This window comes from Carcharhinus amblyrhynchos, chromosome 21, assembly GCF_965287045.1.
Source record: "Carcharhinus amblyrhynchos chromosome 21, sCarAmb.v2.hapA, whole genome shotgun sequence".
Classification (NCBI taxonomy): Eukaryota; Metazoa; Chordata; class Chondrichthyes; order Carcharhiniformes; family Carcharhinidae; genus Carcharhinus; species Carcharhinus amblyrhynchos.
The window spans coordinates 50,513,538-50,534,311 of record NC_137344.1 but is presented as its reverse complement, the minus strand read 5'-3'; the positions used below and the strand labels follow the sequence as shown (position 1 = coordinate 50,534,311).

The 20,774-nt window shown below is 44.3% G+C and overlaps 1 protein-coding gene across 4 annotated transcripts in view; it reads right to left on the bottom strand.

Annotated features, from left to right (window-relative positions):
• recql5 (RecQ helicase-like 5) overlaps positions 1-20,774 on the bottom strand; it is a 113,485-nt gene that overhangs the window by 60,904 nt on the left and 31,807 nt on the right. For all 4 annotated transcript variants that reach the window (XM_080209149.1, XM_080209153.1, XM_080209152.1 and 1 more), the window contains 2 exons: positions 9,733-9,895; positions 8,074-8,156 (listed from right to left, as the gene is read on the bottom strand). In XM_080209149.1, coding sequence (XP_080065275.1) covers positions 8,074-8,156; positions 9,733-9,895 — 246 coding nt within the window. The remainder of the gene's footprint in view (positions 1-8,073; positions 8,157-9,732; positions 9,896-20,774) is intronic.

Genomic DNA, 20,774 nt, shown 5'->3' with positions numbered 1-20,774 from the left:
AAAGAGCGCAGAAAAGATTTATTAGGACGCCACTGAGACTTGATGTTTTGAGTTATAAGGAGAGGCTGGATAGACTGGGACCTTTTTCTCTGGAGCATAGAAGGCTGAGCGGTGATCTTATAGACGTATATAAAATAATGAGGAGCATAGATCAGCTTGAAACTAGAAGGTATAGGTTTAAAGTGAAGGGGAGAGATACAAAAGGGTGGTGAAGGTCTGGAACAAGCTGCCAGAGGTAGTAGTCAAGGCAGGTACAATTTTGTCTTTGAAAAAGTGTTTAGACAGTTAAATGGGGAAGATGGGTATAGAGGGATATGGGCTAAACGCGAACAATTCGGACTAGCTTAGGGATTTAAAAAAAAGGCTGGCATGTTTCCATGCTGTAAATCTCTATGAGTAACTTTAACTTTTTCTCATAACCTACAGTACAGTACAAATGCCCTGTTGTGTAATTTTACCCTTTTTCATGTTGCATAAAAATTAAATCAATATCCAAAAGAAATTTAACAATTTCAAATTTAACAAATTTGACAATTAAATAAAAAGTAAAAGCAGCAAGTTCTGAAATTGAAATAGAAATACTCAGATAAAACAGAATCTGTAATAAAAGAATGGTACAAATATATCTAAATGTATATATGTGTATAAACCAATGTAAGATTGTTTCTTAATAAAATAATAAAAGTAGTATCGAATAATTCTAATACAACTAAATGAACAAATTCCCCCTACTGGATTGTAATGTATTACATTACAGACATTGGGCTGGTCTAAGATAGCTGAGAGATGAACTTCAGCCGGTCCCTGCCCTTTTGTATCTTCCCTTCGGCACAGTCCCTGTATATAATGTTTGCATCCAGTATCAATTTCTGCTGAATTACTGGGCAGCTGGACAATAATATTTACAGATACCCTGGAATTAAAAAATCAGGTTCAATTCAATGCAACATGGCACCCTCTGGTGATGAGAGGAGAAAATAGCTGGTCAACTATTTACATCATGAGGCGCCAAACTATTCTGAATAATCTGTATCAATTACTAACACATGACAGAACCATGAGCTAAAAATATAACTTCCTGACTGGCCCAGGTTGGCAGCTCCATCCCAAACTAAAAGCAGAATCAAGGAAGGTTAGGGCTGACTTGAGGTTTGCTTTGCTAATGAAAACTTGAAAACTCCAGATTACCAAAATCACCGTATTGTGAGAAACAAGACATTATCATAGAATAGTTACAGAATGGAAGGAGGCCATTCGATCTGTCACATCCCTGCAAGAACAGCTCAGTGAGCCCACATATTGCCTTGACATTAAGTGCAGAAATCATATTCTGGGTCAAACTTCAAGGTGAATTAGAGAAAGTTTATGACAGCTGTTAGGAGTCTGGTCAGGTGTACAGACTCAATTCCAAACGGTGGGGAAAATCTTCCTTACTAACTCTCAATTATCGGGCCAGTTGATGGAGAGAACAGGATTCGGAGTCCAGTGATAGGAAAATCAGCTATCCAAATCCATTCTGAGTGCTACTAGGACATGGTGTAGATTCAATTTCAGAATCCTGAGGATTCGGATTCCAACCATATACAATATGAGGGGACAGATGCAGATTTGGTCATGGTGGATTGTGGGCTGGGAGTGTAAAATGTTTGCAAACTGCCAACTGACACAGGTGGAATGGCAAACTGATAAAATTAAAAAAAGGATTCTGCAGAAAGCTACAGTTTCCCCTGGCTGTCAAACTCAGCTTCAAGCCACACAATTGTCTATGTCCTTTGCCAGTTTCAGTAGAGCCACTGACTAAAGGGCTGTTGAAGCACATAGTCAACTAAGGGAGACTTAGGCTGGTCAACTGGAAATCCAATTAAAATTAAAACTCATAGCACTATCTTACCACTCCAACTTATTCTCCACCATCCCTTCAACCATTCACCCCCACCAACTGAAGAACTCAAAACTGTAGAATTGACTTTCTTCCACAATCAGCAGACTTTCTCACACCAGCCGAGGATCCAAGGATCATCAAACAACCAATGGCCAATGTACCCATGTCTTCTCCCTGGCTCTTTCCAACCATACTGGTTAGGTGCACTGACCCGAACATGCACTGGAGTGTAGCAATTAGGGGAATTTCACAGTAACTTCATTGCAGTGTTAATGGAAGCTTCATTTTGTGACTGGGGTAAACACAGTAATAAGTCTCACAACACCAGGTTGAAGTCCAACAGGCTTATTTGGTAGCAAAAGCCACTAGCTGTTGGAGCGCTGCTCCTTCATCAGGTGAGTGAGGGTTGTGTTCAGAAACTGTGACAAAACGACTGATGAGGGAAGGGCCGTGGATGTCGTCGATATGGATTTTAGTAAAGCTTTTGACAAGGTCCCTCATGGCAGGCTGGTGCAAAAGGTTAAATTTCACAGGATAAAAGGTGAGCTAGCTAGATGGGTGGAGAACTGGCTTGGCCATAGAACACAGAAGGTAGCAGTGGAGGGGTCTTTTTCCAGTTGGAGGTCTGTGACTAATGGTGTTCCGCAGGGCTCTGTACTGGGACTTCTGCTGTTTGTGATGTATATATAAATGATTTGGAAGAAGATGTAGCTGGTGTGATCAGTAAGTGAACATTGTCAGAGAATACAGCAGGATATAGATAGGCTGGAAAATTGGGCGGAGAAATGGCAGATGGAATTTAATCCAAATAAATGCGAAGTGATGCATTTTGTTGATGTAATGTAGTGGGGAGCTATACAATAAATGGCAGAACCATCAGGAGTATAGACACACAGAGGGACCTGGGGGTGCAAGTCCACAGATCCTTAAAGGTGGCAGCAGAGGTGGAGAGGGTGGTGAAGAAGGCATATGGCATGCTTGCCTTTATTGGACGGGGCGTAGAGTATAAAAGTTGGCATATGATGTTGCAGCTGTATAGAACGTTGGTTAGGCCACATTTGGAATATTGCGTCCAGTTCTGGTTGCCACACTACCAGAAGGACATGGAGGCTTTGGGGAGAGTATAGAAAAGGTTTACCAGGATGTTGCCTGGTATGGAGGGTCTTAGCTATAAGGTGAGATTGGGTAAACTGGGGTTGTTCTCCCTGGAAAGACAGAGGATGTGGGATGACCTAATAGAGTGTATAAAATTGTGAAGGGCATAGATAGGGTGAACAACGGGAAACTTTTTCCCAGGTGATGAACACAAGGGGTCAAAAGTTCAAGGTGAGGGGGGCAAGATTCAACACAGATGTCAGGGGGACGTATTTTACACAGAGGGTGGTGGGACGTATTTTACACAGAGGGTGGTGGGGGCCTGGAATGCGCTGCCAAGCAAGGTGGTTGAGACAGACACGCTGGGATTGTTTAAGACTTATCTAGATAGCCACATGAACAGACTGGGAATAGAGGGATACAAACAAATGGTCTAGTTGGGCTCATGAGCGGCGCAGGCTTGGAGGGCCGAAGGGCCTGTTCCTGTGCTATGTTGTTCTTTGTAAAATGCATTTTGAAAGGTTTAATAGTTAGGAAATATACAGTAAGTGGCAGAACCCTTAATAGTTTTGATAGGTAAAGGGATCTGGGTGTACAGGTACACAGGTTACTGAAAGTAGCAATGCAGGTGGAGAAGGTAGTCAGAAAGACGTACAGAGTGTTTGTCTTCATTGGCCGGGGCAATGAGTTTAAAAATTGGCAAATCATGTTGCAGCTTTATAGAACCTCAGTTAGGCTGCACTTGGAATATAGCATTCAATTCTGGTTGCCACACTACCAGAAGAATGTGGAGGCTTTGGAGAGGGTACAGAAAAGATTTACCAGGATGTTGCCTGGTATGGAGGGCATTAGCTATGAGGACAGGTTGGAGAAACTTGCTCTGTTCTCACTAGAACGATGGAGGTTGAGGGGTGACCTGCTAAAAGTCTACAAGATTATGAGGGGCGTGGACAGAGTGGATAATCAAAAGCTTTTTCCCAGGGGGGAAAGAGTCAGTTACTAGGGGGCACAGGTTTAAGGTGCGAAGGGCAAGGTTTAAAAGATGTACAAGCCACTTTGGTTTTTTTTTTAAACACAGAGTGGGGGAGGTGTCTGGAACTTGCTGCCTGGAGAAGGTAGCGGAAGCAGATACGATAGTGACCTTTAAGGGGTGTCTGGACAAATACATAAATAAGATGGGAATGAAGGGATATGACCCCCAAAAGAGTAGGGGATTTTACTTCAGTTGGACAATATGGTCGGTGCAGGGTTGGAGGGCCAAAGGGCCTGTTCCTGTGCTGTAATTTTCTTTGTTTTACATAACGTCATTCACCAGAAGCATTTCACAACCAACAACATACTTTTAAAAAAGTACTGCTGTAACGTAGGAAACAGGGCCGCTAATTTGTGCACAGCAAGTTCCCAAAAGCAGTAACATGTTAATTGATCAACAAATACTGGCTGGGACACTGGGGAGAACTCTCCTGTTCCTGTTTGAAACTTTGTGGATCTTTTATATTCACCTAAGAGAGCAGAAAGGGCTTTGGGTTAATGTATTAGCTGAAAGACTATCCCTCCAATAGTACAGCACACTTCAGTCAGCTTAATCAGGGCAACCGTGCTACCAACTGAGCAAAGCTGACATTAGGATTAAGCATCATGCCGATGTTAATTATCTCCACCCATGTTTGCATCACCTGATAATAAAAGAAAATTACAAAAGAAACTGGCCTGAGCTGGGCATGGCTGAGGAATATTGCACTTTTCCGGTGTGACGTCAGCAGGTTAATATTTAACCCCAACAAAGCGAAAGTGGCACAGGTGAAAGCACAAGTTAAAGATTTAGTTTTAGTGAATGAGGGGTAACCCACTGAGGAGCAGCAACCCTTTCACTGTGAAACACAGCTCCAGGTAAGGTCTGGCTATTCTGTAGAAAGATATTCCTCACACAGTTGTTTATACCTTGAGGCAAACAGACATCTGCTCAGGTGAGGGCAGGCAGAAGGTCACTTTGACTTTCAGTTTGTATCATTGTATAATATAGGTGGGGAAGGTTTCCTCAACAAGATGAGCTTCCCCTTGGTGTGGGGAAGGTGAGAGGTGCTGGTCTTACCCAGAAACAGCAGCTCAATGATTAGTCTGCTTTTGTCTGCTGATCTTGATTCAGGGGATTTAAACCACACAATCTCTCTGTGCGTAAACACACTACTTAAGAGCAACAGGCCACTCCGACATGGTCGCCCGGAGGACTCTGACACAGTCTCTGTGACGTGATTGTGGCATTGTGATTATCAGACCTCGAAACTCTGGTTAAAAATTCCACCTCTACCCTTGTGTCCTGTCCTCCCAGCCAGCAATTCATGAATACCTTGTGCTTGAAGCACAGAGAAGATAAATTTGATGAATTTTAATCCCTAGTCAGCCTGTCACTATTCATTCCCCACACACTGCCAGCTCCACACCCACTGGCATCTCTCTGTCCTGCTTCAAGCCAGGTCTGTCCTCCACAACCTGAAATTCCAGTATTTTTCTCACTCTCTATCCTACAGCACGGTGATGGAGCAAATGTCATCCCAAGACTCAGGAGTGATGCAGGAAGTCAGGAGTTGGCTGCTGAGTGATGATTGGGCCCTTGGAGGTCTTGTGGTCATCGCTACATTTGTTGTCATGTTCCTGATTCTTGTCTTATTTGCCATCACTTATGGATTCTGTTCAAGGCCAAGGTCAGCAGCCAGGTCCAAATAAATGTTGCAGAAAGGACTGGCAACAACCAGATCAGCAACCGTGACCCACAGCAACACATCAGTAAAAATCCAACAGAGGCAACAGGAAACCCAACAATCTTGACCTCAGCAATGAAATTCCTAAACACTTGAAGAGCCCAGGGAAAGCATTTTTGGGACATTGCATGGAAGAACTAGTTAGACAGTTAATCGAACAAAGTGCAACACCAAGGAGACGACTCCATTCAGGCTGTAATCTCCTGCATTGCATTGAAGGGACTTACAGAAACCTGACCCACAGACTTTGCATTTAGCAAATGTGCCTGGAAAAAAAACAACATAGGCAGCTTTCTGCAAACATATTTATCAGCCCATTGCACTGTGCTCAATTGCAATCTGGGTGGGATATGGATACTACTGAAGGTGACTATACATAAATACAAGACCATTAATTTAAAAATCACTTGATGAATTGTACATGTGTCTGAAATCTCATTTGCACAAATTGGGCACTTCTGTGAATAAGGGTGTAACATCTGCCAGGATCTGGCGGGGCAGGCTCGAAGGGCTAGATGGCCTACTCCTGCTCCTATTTCTTATGTTCTTATTATATTCTTATTATTATCCAGTGCTCTGGCACTATCCCACTCTAAGGAAGATTGGAAAATTATGGACAGTGTCTCCAGCAAATCAACTTGCTCTTCCTCCAGTATTTTTGGATGCATCTCACCGATCCCATGTATTTCAAGTACAGACAACCTCAACACATTCTCCTTGTCACATTAAACCTTCCAAGTGTCTCATATACCCAATTGATATTACCTGAAATGCACTTCCTACTCTTTAATAGTTACTGATGTACATAAAATATTAATATTTACTGAAAATCATTCTGTAGTTATGAACCAGCAGATGTTAATTGCTGCGCAAACCAAATCCTAAAGGGAAACTTTGCCCATATATCACAACCTTTTTTTTATTTAAACCACAAATTCCAGTAACACCTTTTGGATTTTAAACATTAAAACACTTATTAACCAAAAAAAAACACTAAGTATTTGCTTCTTGGAACATCTCCCACTTGGTTAAGCATGTAGGTAAACACTCTTTAGGCAACATTTCCCTATAGATAACTACAAAATTCCAGTAACATTAGCACAAGGCAAACCTAGAATTGCTGCAGGAAAGGTACGTCACCGGACTTCTCAACCGCTGCCCTACTCTGTTGTGGGAGTTCTAGAAATTTCAAAAAACAAATTCGTGCTTTTGGGAAAACAGATATTCTTCCGGCTTGGCTGGAATGGTTATTTCAATCCTTGCACCTTTACAGCTCTTTACTCCAGGAGGGCTCACAAACCCATCACCCAACACAGCCCAACATCCCAGCTTAAATATCCTTCCCCTCTTTCATCTTCAATTGCATTGTCCTCAGCACTACTTTGAACCAAATGTACCCAAAATCTAAAAATCTTTTATGTTCCCTTTGTTGTTCCCCATTACCTCCGCCTTTTTAGGTTAACTAAAACCTAACAGCCTTTCCTTATTGATTTATGATCTTTTCAAAATTGTAAAATCTTTTCCTCCCATTTGAATTTTAACTGCAAATCCAGTCTCACTTATTTCTGAATGCAAATTTCTACCCACTGCTCGTTTACCTAAGAAAATTTAATTGACCATACCAATTTCAACACCAACATACCAGATAATCAGTCCCTAGCATAGTTGAATTATTTTAACACATTCAGCCCCATAATAGGTCCAAAAGATATTTAAAATAACATCTATGTCACGCTATTGATTAATATTTACTGATATACATTCTGATTATAAACTCAATACTGATGAATATTTTTTGATATATGCTCTGTTTAATATTTACAAATATACACTCTGTACCGATCAATATTTACTGATATACTCTGTACCGATTAAAATTTCTTGCTTTACGCCCTCTACTGTTTAATCTTACTGATATACTCTGCGTTGATTATTAACTGATATACACTGTGTCCTCACCAATATTTTCCTGCAGTGGAAACTGAGCCATTCATGAAAATCAAGTGTACCATGTGAAATTCGAATCTCTAAGTGGTGGGGCCAAGTGGCAAACCCAAAATTCCTGTGCAGATTGTGTACAAGTTGGCCGGCCCCTTTGAATTACTCCACATCCACAGCTAGGCCATTAAAATTTAAAAAGTGCCTCGATATATAAAAAAAATTATCTGCAACTCACACTTGATATTTGCATTTGAAATATCCCATCTGATTAGTTTCCAGCCTCTAACTTAGATATCTGCTATCCTGTATACAAGTCAAAGTACTCAATTGGGCTCCAGCCTGTTAACTATTATTAAGAGAAAATGTTTAGAAAACACAGGAAATGGAAGCACTTACCCTGGCTGCTCACAGAAGGAAACCAGAGTCTCAAACCCCACCAGAGCAGATTTATCAGAGTTTTTCACAGATCCTCTCTTGCTCTGCAAAAGACACAAGAAAACAATTATCCTAAGACACACAAGAGGTTCTTAGTATTCAGAAAACAAGCAGCACCAAAGAGACAGCCATGCAACCACCAGAGTTAGGCACAAGAGGTGAGCCAGAGGCAAGTCAGGACAAATGCCCCAGTGGGAACAGGCAGAAAAGGCCATTAGCATCAAAGGGTAATGAAATGAGATGAAAGGTGGATTGGAAAGCCAAGATGGGATGAATGAGCTGATAATGACCAGGTGAAACACGAGGGGTACATGAAACAGCAATATGGGAAAACTAATAAAGAACATTACAGCACAGGAACAGGCCCTTCGGCCCTCCAAGCCTGTGCCACTCATGCGCCCAACTAGACCATTCATTTGTATCCCTCTATTCCCAGTCTGTTCATGTGGCTAAGTCTTAAATGATCCCAGTGTGTCCACCTCAACCACCTTGCTTGGCAACGCAATCATGGCTCCCACCACCCCTCTGTGTAAAATACGTCCCCCTGACATCTGCGTTGAACCTTGTCCCCTTAACCTTGAACTTGTGATCCCTTGTGTTCATCGTCTCCGGCCTGGGAAAAAGCTTCCCACTGTTCATTGTATCTACGCCCTTCACAATTTTATACACCTCTATTAGGTCACCCCTCATCCTCCATCTTTCCAGGGAGAACAACCCCAGTTTACCCAATCTATTCTTATAGCTAAGAACCTCCATACCAGGCAACATCCTGGTAAACCTTTTCTGTACTCTCCCCAAAGCCTCCATGGCCTTCTGCTAGTGCGCGACCAGAACTGGACGCAGTATTCCAAATGTGGCCTAACCAACTTTCTATATAGCTGCAATATCATATGCCAACTTTTATACTCTATGCCCCGTCCAATAAAAGCAAGCATGCCATATGCCTTCTTCACCACCCTCTCCACCTCCGCTGCCACCTTTAGGGATCTGTGGACTTGCACCCCCAGGTCCCTCTGAGAGGCTTAAACAATCTCTATACTAATTATTTGCTGACATACATAAATCACCCACCTCAGTTAGTTTCTAGTCCATAACTCATTCCCAGGTATATGTTATTCAACATATAAACCAGTCTAACCAGCAGTTCATTTCCTGCTTGTAACTGACTCCAAGAACACCGTAGAATCATAATTCCTACACTGCAGGAGGTGGTCATTCAGCCCATCGAGTCTGAACTGATCACAATTCTACCCATAACCCCACATATTTACTCTGCAAGTTCCCCTGACACGAAGGAGCAATTTAGTATGGCCAATCCATCTAATCTGCACATCTTTGGAGTGTGGGAGGAAACTGGGCCAACCGGACGAAACCCACAGACATGGGAAAGCGTATAAACTCCACTCAGTCTCCTGAAGCTGGAATTGAACCTGAGTCCCTGGTGCTGTGAGACAGCAGTGCTAACCACTGTGCCACCATGCTGCCCACAGGTTAAAAAAGGTGGGCACAAAGGAAAGAAAGCTTGAGGGGATCTAGGGTAAGTAAAGAAGATGAGAGTCAGCGAGGAAGCATCAGTCTGAAAGGTCAACACTTCTGTGGAAAACTCTGGCAACACTGTACCTGCTTCTCAGAGATCTCTTTCTTGATCAGGAAGCTGATGTTCTCTCGATCTAACCTGGAGTAGTAGATACGGCAAAATGATGGCTTTCCATCTCTCCCTGCTCGGCCAGATTCCTGATAATAAGCAGCCATTGATTTTGCAAGATTCCAATGGGCAACAAATCTGCAGAAATTCAAAATGGTCAAAAACCGGCAACACTAAGTGCACAGAGACAGTCCAAATGTAGAACTTTACCCTTTTGTTTCATTTTAATGTGTGAGGAGTGATGCTGGAAAGCTGATACTCACATTGTATGCATACACAATAACCCCTTCCCCCTCCGCCTCCCCAACACCCCCCCCCCACCACATCCCTCTCAACCCTGTGTATCTATCTGCATCTCCTCTTCATCCCCCCCCCACCACATCTGCCCCCTCTCTCCTCACCTGCCTGCGCTCCTCCGCGCTCACAAACTCCACCCACTGTGTGCCCACCCACAAACACACATGCACACGTCTCCCCCATACACTGGTCTTCCAAGACCATAAGATATAGGAGCAGAAGTAGACCATTCGGCCCATCAAGGCTGCTCTGCCATTCAATGAGATCATGACGGATCTGGTATAATCCTCAACTCCAATTTTCTGCCTGAACCCCATAATCCTTGACTCCCTTACTGATTAAAAATCTACCTCAGCCCTGAACATACTTAATGACCCAGCCCCACCGTAAAGAATTCCACAGATTCACTACCGAGAGGGGAAATTCCTCATCTGTCTGAAATAGGTGACCCCTCATTCTCAGATTATGCCCTCTGGTCCTTGACTCTCCCAGACAGGGAGACAACCTCTTAGTATCTACCCTGTCAAGCCCCCTTAGAATCCTCTAAGTCTCAATAAGGTTACCTCTTACTCTTCTAAACTTGAATGAATACAAGCCCAACATAGTCAACCTCACCTTTTAAAGAAAATCCCTCCGTGCCCAGGATCAACCTAGTTAATCTTCGCTGGACTGCTGTCAATGCCAACATCTCTTTCCTTAGATAAAGGGGCCAAAACTATTCACAGTATTCCAAGTGTGATCTTGTTCCTTGTAGAGTTTTAGCAAAACTTTTCAATTTTAATACTTAATTCTCTTTGAATAAAGGCCAACATTCCACTTGCCTCTCCTATTACCTGCTGAACTCGCATGCTAGCGTTGTCAGTAAAATAATACCTCTGAGACTGTTAGTGAGTCAAAGTACAATGGCTTTATTACAAAAGTTTTGGGAGAGGCCAGTTCCCAAAACGGTCTGCCAGACTTCTCCCTGAATACAAGAGAGTGTGGATGTTTATACAGTACAGTTCCCGGTCCCAGTCATAACACAGTTCCCAGCTCCAGTCACGATTGCAGTTCCTTCCTTCCAGTAGCTTGTGTGGTCGTGGCCATCTCTGCACAATTCCTCCTTTCAAACAGCTGTTATCATGCTTCAGCGTCTGCAGCTGTTTAGCTATGTTTAGTTAGCACACAAGCTTGTACAAACAGATAAGGTTTGCAATGCTCTTGCACAAATTCCAGGTACAAAATTCATTAACCCTTTCCTTTCTTCAGTCCCCACTTTTGGTCAGGGCCGTATCCAAGCATGGCCCACAACCAATTCAGAGCCAAATGTTACCAGCATGAAGGGGGAGGCCCATTTCAGGAGGTCAGCCCTTCTGCCTGTACACTTGCACTCAGCATAATGCAGGCTGTTACTGTTTTACAACAAGCATTCAATAATGCCATACAAAAAAACAAGCGATAACATTGACAATTAATACAATCAACCCACGCGTCAAGTATGATCCCCACGATCCGAACCATTGCCCCAGCCATCCCGGAGGGTTATAATTATGATATTGGCTCCTTTCATTTTGTAGTGTCTTCACGACTCATTTGATGCAATCTGCCAAGTAAATTATATTTTCCAAATCATCTGGGATACACGTGCAGCATTCGGATCCCATTATAGTGCACGTTCCTCCCTGGAAGGCTAACACATAATCCAGTGCCAACCGGTTCTGTAAAGCAATGGTCCAGTTAGCTACAACCTCAACTGATAACTCAGAGATGGCTGTGCTCACCTCCTCAAACGTCTCTGGTTTCATTTGCAATTCTCTCCAAGGTCAAGGCCACATGTATAAGTTCCTGAGCTGCTTTTGCCATCCCATAAGGTGGGTAGGCCATCACGAAGAACTGTGATGTCTCACTAACGGCTCGCTTAGCTCTAAGCAGGTGTATCCGATTAGTCCCGTAAGTTAGTGTATTGGTGAATATAGGACACCACATATGCTAAATAACACGATATTGCCCAATCCCATGGAAGCCATGGGTAGGCATTGCTTCATGATGTGGATATGCCGGCGTTGGACTGGGGTAAACACAGTAAAAAGTCTGACAACACCAGGTTTCAGTCCAACCGATTTATTTGATAGTAAATTCACTAGCTTTCGGGTTAGCCCACAGACAAAATAGGTACCATTATATGGAGTCATACTGCTCATATAAGCCGAGGAGAGGTTGACCGAGACATTGGCTGTGGGGCAATGGATTGTAATCTGTTGCACCAAAGCCCGGGCGCCACTGATGACATTAACCTGCTGAGTACAGTAGGCCAACAGGTAAGGTTCCGTTTCTTACCTAGCAGATAGATCCCCTTTGCCGGTTTTTCACAACAAAGTGGGGAGGAGAGTCTGATCTATTATAGCTAGGCTGGTAATGGTTCTTAAAGGCTGATAGAGTGCACCCTCCACCTAACCCCAAAACAGCATCACTGTCACTGACATTGGAAGTACTTTGCATAGTGGTGCCTGATGGGGTTTTAAATGTCACTTTCCTTGCCCCGTCCTGTGATACATTCTGATTCAAAATCAATTCTACCATTTCCAGAGTTGACAAAGGGATAGGGAATAAAGGACTTCTCCCCTCGCCTCCGTGTATGGGAATGTGTGAGCAGACCCAGCACTTGCTCAAATTTGACTGTAACGTATACAAGTGAGACATATACATGAAAGTGTTCAGGTGATCGGGTCCGATTTTAATGGATTGGTGCAATGACCGCTTGGACCAGCAAAATCTCTTGTTGATGTACTCATCCCCCGAGCCCTCTGCTGTTGTCAGACACAGGTCTTTCCCAGTTCCTCAGCTAAACACCAGAAATTCCAGTTATACCAGTTACATTGCATGGGAGACCCTAATCACCTTGCCCCTCCAACAGGGTTCACAACATGATATGATTAAGGCATCCCGAGCAGCGGTCCCTATAGGTTACCTCCCAGAGTCAGAAGGTTACAATAATGCTTGTGATGCTCTATCCCCGAGTCTACACAATTCCACTTATACTTTCCCTCTGTAACTGGCAGACTGAGGGTCATGAAAAGCAGCAAGAGAATCACCCTATCATCAATTATAATCTGCGCAACCATTATACGATGGACCAAAGGCTATATTGCTTATGCGCAACTTCCCATGCACCCGTTTAGCTTGCTTGGAGATCAGTCATCTCATGGACCTGTGAATTGAGTACATTACATATTCTTCCAATTGATGCCGGTACACTCTTTCAACTGAGACCAATGTTTCCAGACGTCCCTGCCTTGCATATCTACACAGGCACAAGTATCACCATTGATTATGACTTCATAGGGACCATTCCATTTGGGGGGGTGAACCCAGGCTTTCCAGGCAACATCTTCACCATAACCTTGCTGCCCGCCAGGGGTACCTCCGGGGTCTGTTCTAGCTCATTTTGCTCATCCTTTGCCATTTGGTTTACCCTTACTGTTTTTCGCATATCCTTCAGTTGGGCGCTTAGTTCTAAAACATATCTAATCCTATCCCGTAATAGACCTACATCTGTCCTACCGGCAATAATGGACTTGGGCAGTTGCATAGCCCTTCCAGTCATTAGCTCATATGGTGTCAGCCTGGTGATTCGATTCGTAGTGGCTGAGTTCCATTAATATGGTAGGCAACGCCTTGGTCCATCATTCCACCCCCCGCAAACCCCAAGTCCTGCATGGACTTTGCCAAGGCAGTCTTAAGTGTTCTATTCATACGCTCCACCATTCCTGAACTTTGAGGATGGTAAGGTATGTGAAATTTCTGTTTTATTTCAATCAGTTGACAAACGCTTTTTACAATCCTCCCTGTGAAGTGTGTGTCTTGATCGGAATCTATTTGTAACAGTACCCCCCCCCCCCCCCCCCCACCTTGGGGTAACTTGCTCAGTCACCATAGTGGCTGAACAGTTTTTAGTCAGGAATGCCTCTACCCATCTGGTGAATTGATCAATTATCACCAAGCAGTAGGTTCTCTCGTGTGACTGAGAAAACATCCTGTAAAGTCAAACTGTAAATGTTCCCAGGGACCCTTAGGGCGAGGCTGGTGCCTGATCCTGATTTTTACAGGCCTCCCTGGGTTATAATGGGCTCAGGTTACACACCGGTGACAATACCGTGCACAATCCTCTCCCATTCCTTTCCACCACCACTCCTTCCCTATACTGGTTGTCATGGCATCTCTTCCCACATGTGACAGTCCACGATGTAACTGCATTAGAGTATGCTGGATACATTCCGGTGCTAGAACTTTGAATGATAATCTCCATACCCTTTTCATCAGGTATAGCTCCTTGAGCTTTCCACCTCGCACGCTCTTCTTCAGGTGTATCAGCATGTAGCTGTGAGATGTCTATTGGGGGTTTGACTGTAACCGACGCGGTTTGCACTGCTCCTGTTTCTAAAGTTAATTGTGCTGCTTTATTGGCTGCCTGGTTTCCCTCAAAAATGTAACATTCAGGGCTCTGCCTATCTGGTTCCTTTTGGTGTGCCTTTACCTTCAAAACCGCGGCTTCCAATGTGAGCTCGCTAGCATCCAATAACACTTCGATTATCTGTCCATGCTTGACTGGAGTGCCTCCCCTTGTAACAAATCCCCTTCTTCCCCAAACGGTCATATAGTCATGCACAATTCCAAATGTATATCTATTGTCGGTGTAAATGTTGACCCTTCTCTCCGCCGCCTCAGTAAAAGTCTGGGTCAAGGCTACTAGTTCTGCCACTTGTGCTGATATACCTCCCTCTATCCTTCCTGTTCGGACCACCTGCAAGTCCACGTTTACCACCACCTATCCTGTCCACGATGACCCATCTACATACTTCCGGGACCCATCCACAAAGTGTCTCCTCTAGTGCTTCCTTTATTCTATTTTCCTCTCTCTCCTCATCTACGTTGCCACACGTAGTTTCCCTTCACCTAACATTCCTTCAGCAGGGTTCTTCTCACATTGTAATTTTCCTGTGTTTAACATTTCCACCAAGGTATGTTTGGTGTGCAAGACTATATTTCGCATCATTACAATGGGCTCGCTGACTTTTACCACCCATGCCGCACAATCCAGCAGACTATACACCGGTGTAGTCCAATTACTACAGAGCCCTCGGCTATAGAATATCATCCCACCGGCCGCTGTTTATCCCCATGGGTTTGGGTTGCTACTGCCGAACAGAATCCTCGTTCATTGTTACAATAGATATGAAAATCCTTACTAGTGTCTGGTAACCCAAGTGCTGGGACCAACATCAATCCTACTTTTAGTTTACTACATGCCTCTTCCTGTTCTGGCCCTCACTCTACAGCTTCTAGAACGCATTTACCACCCCCCACTTTGGATTGGCTCAGCTAATTTAGCAAATTCTGGAATGAAGTTGCGGCTATAATTAAACAATCCCAAAACCTTCCTTACCCCTCGGACAGTTATTGGCCTTGGCATTTGTTGCATCGCCAGTTTAGAACACAGAACATAGAACATAGAACATTACAGCGCAGAACAGGCCCTGTGGCCCACGATGTTGCGCCGACCAGTTTTTTTTTAAAAAAAAACACTGACCCACTAATCTAAACCAATCCCTTTTCGTCCATAAACCTATCCACAGCTCTCTTAAACGCCTCCAAACTAGGCACATTTACAACCGCAGCAGGCAGGGCATTCCAATCCCTCACCACCCTCTGGGTAAAGAACCTACCCCTGACATCTGTCCTATAACTACCACCCCTTAATTTAAAGCCATGCCACCTCGTGCTAGCATTCTCCATCCGAGGAAAAAGGCTATCACTATCCACCCTATCTAAACCTCTAATCATCTTATATGTTTCAATAAGATCCCCTCTTAGCCGCCTTCTTTCCAGCGAAAACAACCCCAAATCCCTCAGTCTCTCCTTATATGACCTCCCCTCCATACCAGGCAACATCCTGGTAAACCTCCTCTGCACCCTCTCCAAAGCCTCCACGTCCTTCCTGTAATGTGGGGACCAGAACTGCACACAGTACTCCAAGTGCGGCCGCACCAGAGTTGTGTACAGTTGCAACATGACGCTGCGACTCCTAAATTCAATCCCCCTACCAATAAACGCCAAGACACCGTATGCCTTCTTAACTACCTTATCTACTTGATTCCCAACTTTCAGGGATCTATGTACACATACACCTAGATCCCTCTGCTCCTCCACACTATTCAAAGTCCTCCCGTTAGCCCTATACTCAACACATCTGTTACTCCTACCGAAATGAATTACCTCACACTTCTCCGCATTAAACTCCATCCGCCACCTCGCGGCCCAGCTCTACAACCTAAGTCACCCTGCAAACTATGACACCCTTCCTCACAATCTACCACACCACCGACTTTGGTGTCATCAGCAAACTTACTAATCCACCCAACTATACCCTCATCCAGATCATTAATAAAAATTACAAACAGCAGTGGCCCCCAAAACAGATCCCTCAGGCACACCACTTGTAACCGAACTCCATGACGATATTCACCATCAACCATCACCCTCTGTCCCCTATCTGCCAGCCAATTCCTGATCCAAGTACCTAGATTACCCCCAATCCCATACATCTGCATTTTCTGCAGAAGCCCACCGTGGTGAACCTTATCAAACGCCTTACTAAAATCCATATATACCACGTCAACTGCCTTACCCCTATCCACCTCTTTGGTCACTTTCTCAAAGAACTCAATAAGGTTAGTAAGGCACGACCTACCTGCTACAAAACCATGCTGACGGTCTCTAATCAATTCATTACTCTCCAAATAACTATAAATCCTATCCCTAATAATTCTTTCTAAAACCTTGCCCACAACAGAAGTAAGACTCACCGGTCTATAATTCCCGGGGAAGTCTCTGTTCCCCTTCTTAAACAATGGGACAACATTCGCTGTCCTCCAATCTTCCGGTACTATACCAGAGACCAACGATGACCTGAAGATCAGAGCCAGAGGCTCTGCAATCACCTCTCTGGCCTCCCAGAGAATCCTAGGGTAAATCCCATCCGGACCAGGGGACTTATCTATCTTCAAGCCCTCTAGAATATCCAGCACATCCCTGGTTTCAACTGCAATACTTTCTATTTTACACCCCTGCACCCCAGTGTCCTCCACAGCTACATTCATGTCCCCCTGCGTGAACACCGAAGAGAAATATTGGTTCAATGCCTTGGTTCAGTTTCCTGTCTACGGGAATTTCCTTGGTCCCTTTGGATATTAAATGTCCCAAATATAATACCTGTGGTTTTCCTGTTTGGGCCTTTTTTGGGTTTGCCTTTAACCCTCATCTTCTAAGTGCTTCAAGACCAAGTATACTGCTGTCTGATGTTCCACCTTAGTTTCAAAGGCTATCAAGATGTCATCAATGTACTGCAAAATTGTGCTCCCTTTCGGGAGTTCCGGTATCTTGCTCATTACCTGGTGAAATATGGCCAGGCTGTTATGGAATTCCTGAGGGAGCCTGGTCCATGTATACTGCTTACCACCTTCTGTGAAGGCAAAATTTATCCAGCGAATTAAAATCCAAAGGGGATGGACCAAAACCCATTGGCAATGTCTAATACTGTAAAATTCTCATGGGATGGTGATAATCTGTTTAGGAAGTTGGAGGGGCTGGCCAGGATGGGATGTAGTTTAGGAGTTACTTTATTTAAAGCTGCCTAATCAATGATCAATATCAGTAACTCCCATCCGGTTTGGACACCGGCCAAGTCAGGGAGTTGGTGGTACTGGTGGTCTCCCGCTGGATCCCTTTTTCCACCAATCCCTTCACAATTTCCTTGACCGCCTTCTTGGCTTCATCGGATATTATCAGTGAGATTTATACTCCAGACCTTCCACTATTATGGGGTCAATTTTAATTAGCCTGGTATCTAGTTTTGTTTTTGCCTATATCCCTGGGACAGAGGCACATACGGTGCCAAATCCACTGTCCTCTAATCGCCAATCACATCCTGTCGCAGATGCAACATGGACAATTCCCAAATGATTTGCAAAGGCTCCCACCTTTTCCTTTTTTCCAGTCGGTACAGGGCCAAATCAATTCGCCCTTTCCACAATCTATTAAAACTTCACATTCCTTCATTAAATCATTCCCCATACTTGTTCCTTCATTGTTCTTGCACACAAAATCGCATGGGTATTTACAAATTACTTAATTCTATCAGAGTGGTTTCACTTAGAGAGGCTGGGGTTGTCTGTCCGTTAATTCCTCTCAAGTAAATCATTTTATTAGTTGTGGGTAGGGGGTAGGTCCATGATGGATACGGAGGCTCCCGTGTCCACCAGCATCTTACATTATCTGCTCCCTGTTAGTGCAGACACGTAAATCCTACCTTCCTTATTACCCGTACCCAAGGATGTTGCCGACTGTCAGTTAGCCTCCTCTGTTGCAGTGGGGGAGTCTGGGTTAGGTCGACCATGTTTGCTCCAACAAGTGGCTTCTGAATGTCCACTTGTGTTGCAAAATTGGCTTGTAAGCATTTTCCTCTCACTCCCCTTTGGGGCCCTACAGCCCCAGCAAAATCCCCTGGCTTCCCACAATTATGACAAGTCCCCTTAGTCTTAACTAATGGGATCAAGCCTGTGTGCTCCTGCTTTATTCTGGGGTACTGCTTTTCGTCTGGTCCGTCCTAATTCCAGAAGCCCATTCCACTAATTCGTCATAATCCCGTGAACTGATAACTCCCATTTTAAGTATTTTCTGATGAGCCAGTGACAGCCCATCTTTAAATGTCTGGTTGAATACCCTATCTGTATGGGTGGCTTCAGGCATCCCCAAGCATCCCTGGTGGACCTTAAAAAGTCACTCACCACATTTGGAGGCTCCTTCACCCTTCTGTTGTTTAGTATTTGTTATTTTAGACCAGTTGGTTGGCACATTAGCCAGGACATGCTGAACTTCTGCCTTAAACCGACTAAATAGCTCCTGTTGTGCCTCCACTTTTGCTATTAACACGACTGCATGTGTCCACCTTCCTCCCCAGTAATCAAACCAAGGCCAGTTGGCGGGGTCCTGTTGGTCCGCCCCATCAGTCTCCATTTGTCCTGTGGGCAGGCGGCTCATACCAACAGGTGCATACCTCATAAGTGTAACTGACGGCCAACCCAGATTGTGTCCAACTCCAACCAAAATTTAGCATTCGCCCTCCAGGGCTGAAGTTTCCCCAGCAAAATCAGGATCTGGTGTCTTTCCCCTGGGGTGAAGGGCTTAAATCGGGCAGTGGGGGCATTTATAATACTCCCCAAACTACAGGGGCTAAAATTGTGAACCTCCTCCTTGTCAGGGTCAAATTCTCAACCGGCGCCATGGGCTTTATTATCCGGCTACCGGGATACAGGGGCAGGGATCCCCAAGAATGGTCCTCTAACGTTTGACTTCTTTTCCCCAATTCTCTAACATATAATTCTAATGTCTTGATTCTTTCCTCATCATCGGCCCATTTTTCACTAGAGACAGAGACCTGCTTAATCAGTCCGGCTAGCTGGTGCACCAACAAAACTCCAATTTTCTTGGTCTTGTCTTTCTTTTTTTTCTCCAACCACTTACGCTGTTGATCCAGAGGGTGGGATAGATCCCACCCCCCCTTTTGTCATCTGTTTAATGAGTCTGTCTCTTTCAGTCATGTACTGGTTTATCAGGTATCCTGGGGCTCCCTACTGTCCTTGTGATTCTGCCATATTAATCGATAAGTTTATTCTCACCACTCTCCTATTCTCCCTTCTCGCTCTCCCACTCCTAGGTCACTCTTGTCAGAGTCCGGTGATACCTGTCAGGGTTGATCAGATCCCTCCATGATTTTAAAACAGCTTTTCTTTACCCTCCAGCAATCACTCAGACAGTTTCTCTCTCATTCATGTCTGAGCATCACATCCGAGGCACCTCTTTCTCAGTCTCTACATCCACTTCAAATTCCTGACCTTCGCGTGGGGGGGGCTATCCTCTTAACAACCCGTCTAAGACCATGTGTTAGAGATGGATGTCTCCTTGTCCGCATATGTTCAGTTCAGACATCTTCCAATTCCACATTCTCTCATCACAGACGATTGTCCACTGTAGTTTGACCCACTCTGTTAGGCTCGGTGTTGTATTCTGGTGCCCGGTTATGGCCATTCAACTGGGTCCACAAACAGAATCTTGTTTGTGACCCCAATTTGTTGTTGGTAAATATAATACCTCTGAGACTGTTAGTGAGTCAAAGTACAGTGGCTTTATTACAAAAGCTTTTGGGAGAAGCCGGCTCCCAAAGCAGTCTGCCAGATTTCTCCCTGAATACAAGTGAGTGAGTGTGGATGTTTACACAGTAGAGTTCCTGGTCACGACGCAGTTCCCGGCTCCAGTCACAATTGCAGTTCCTTCCTTCAGGTAACTTGTGTGGTTGCGGCCGTCCTCAGCATGATTCCTCCTTTCAAAAGCTCTTTGGGATGACTGAAGACAGTGTTCATGAAGACAACTTTTATTGGTGGTGGTTCAATTACAACATTAATTTAAAATTCAGCACTGCAGCTGTTTAGCTATGTTTAGTTAGCACACAAGCCTGCACAAACAGATAAGGTTTGCAATGCTGTTGCACAAATTCCAGGTACGAAATTCACCCTTTCCTTTCTTCACTAGCTTTTTGTGATTTATGCACGAGGACCCCAAATCCCTCTGTACTGCAGCTTTCTGCATTTTATCACAAACTGCAGAACAAATTTAAACCTTCACATAA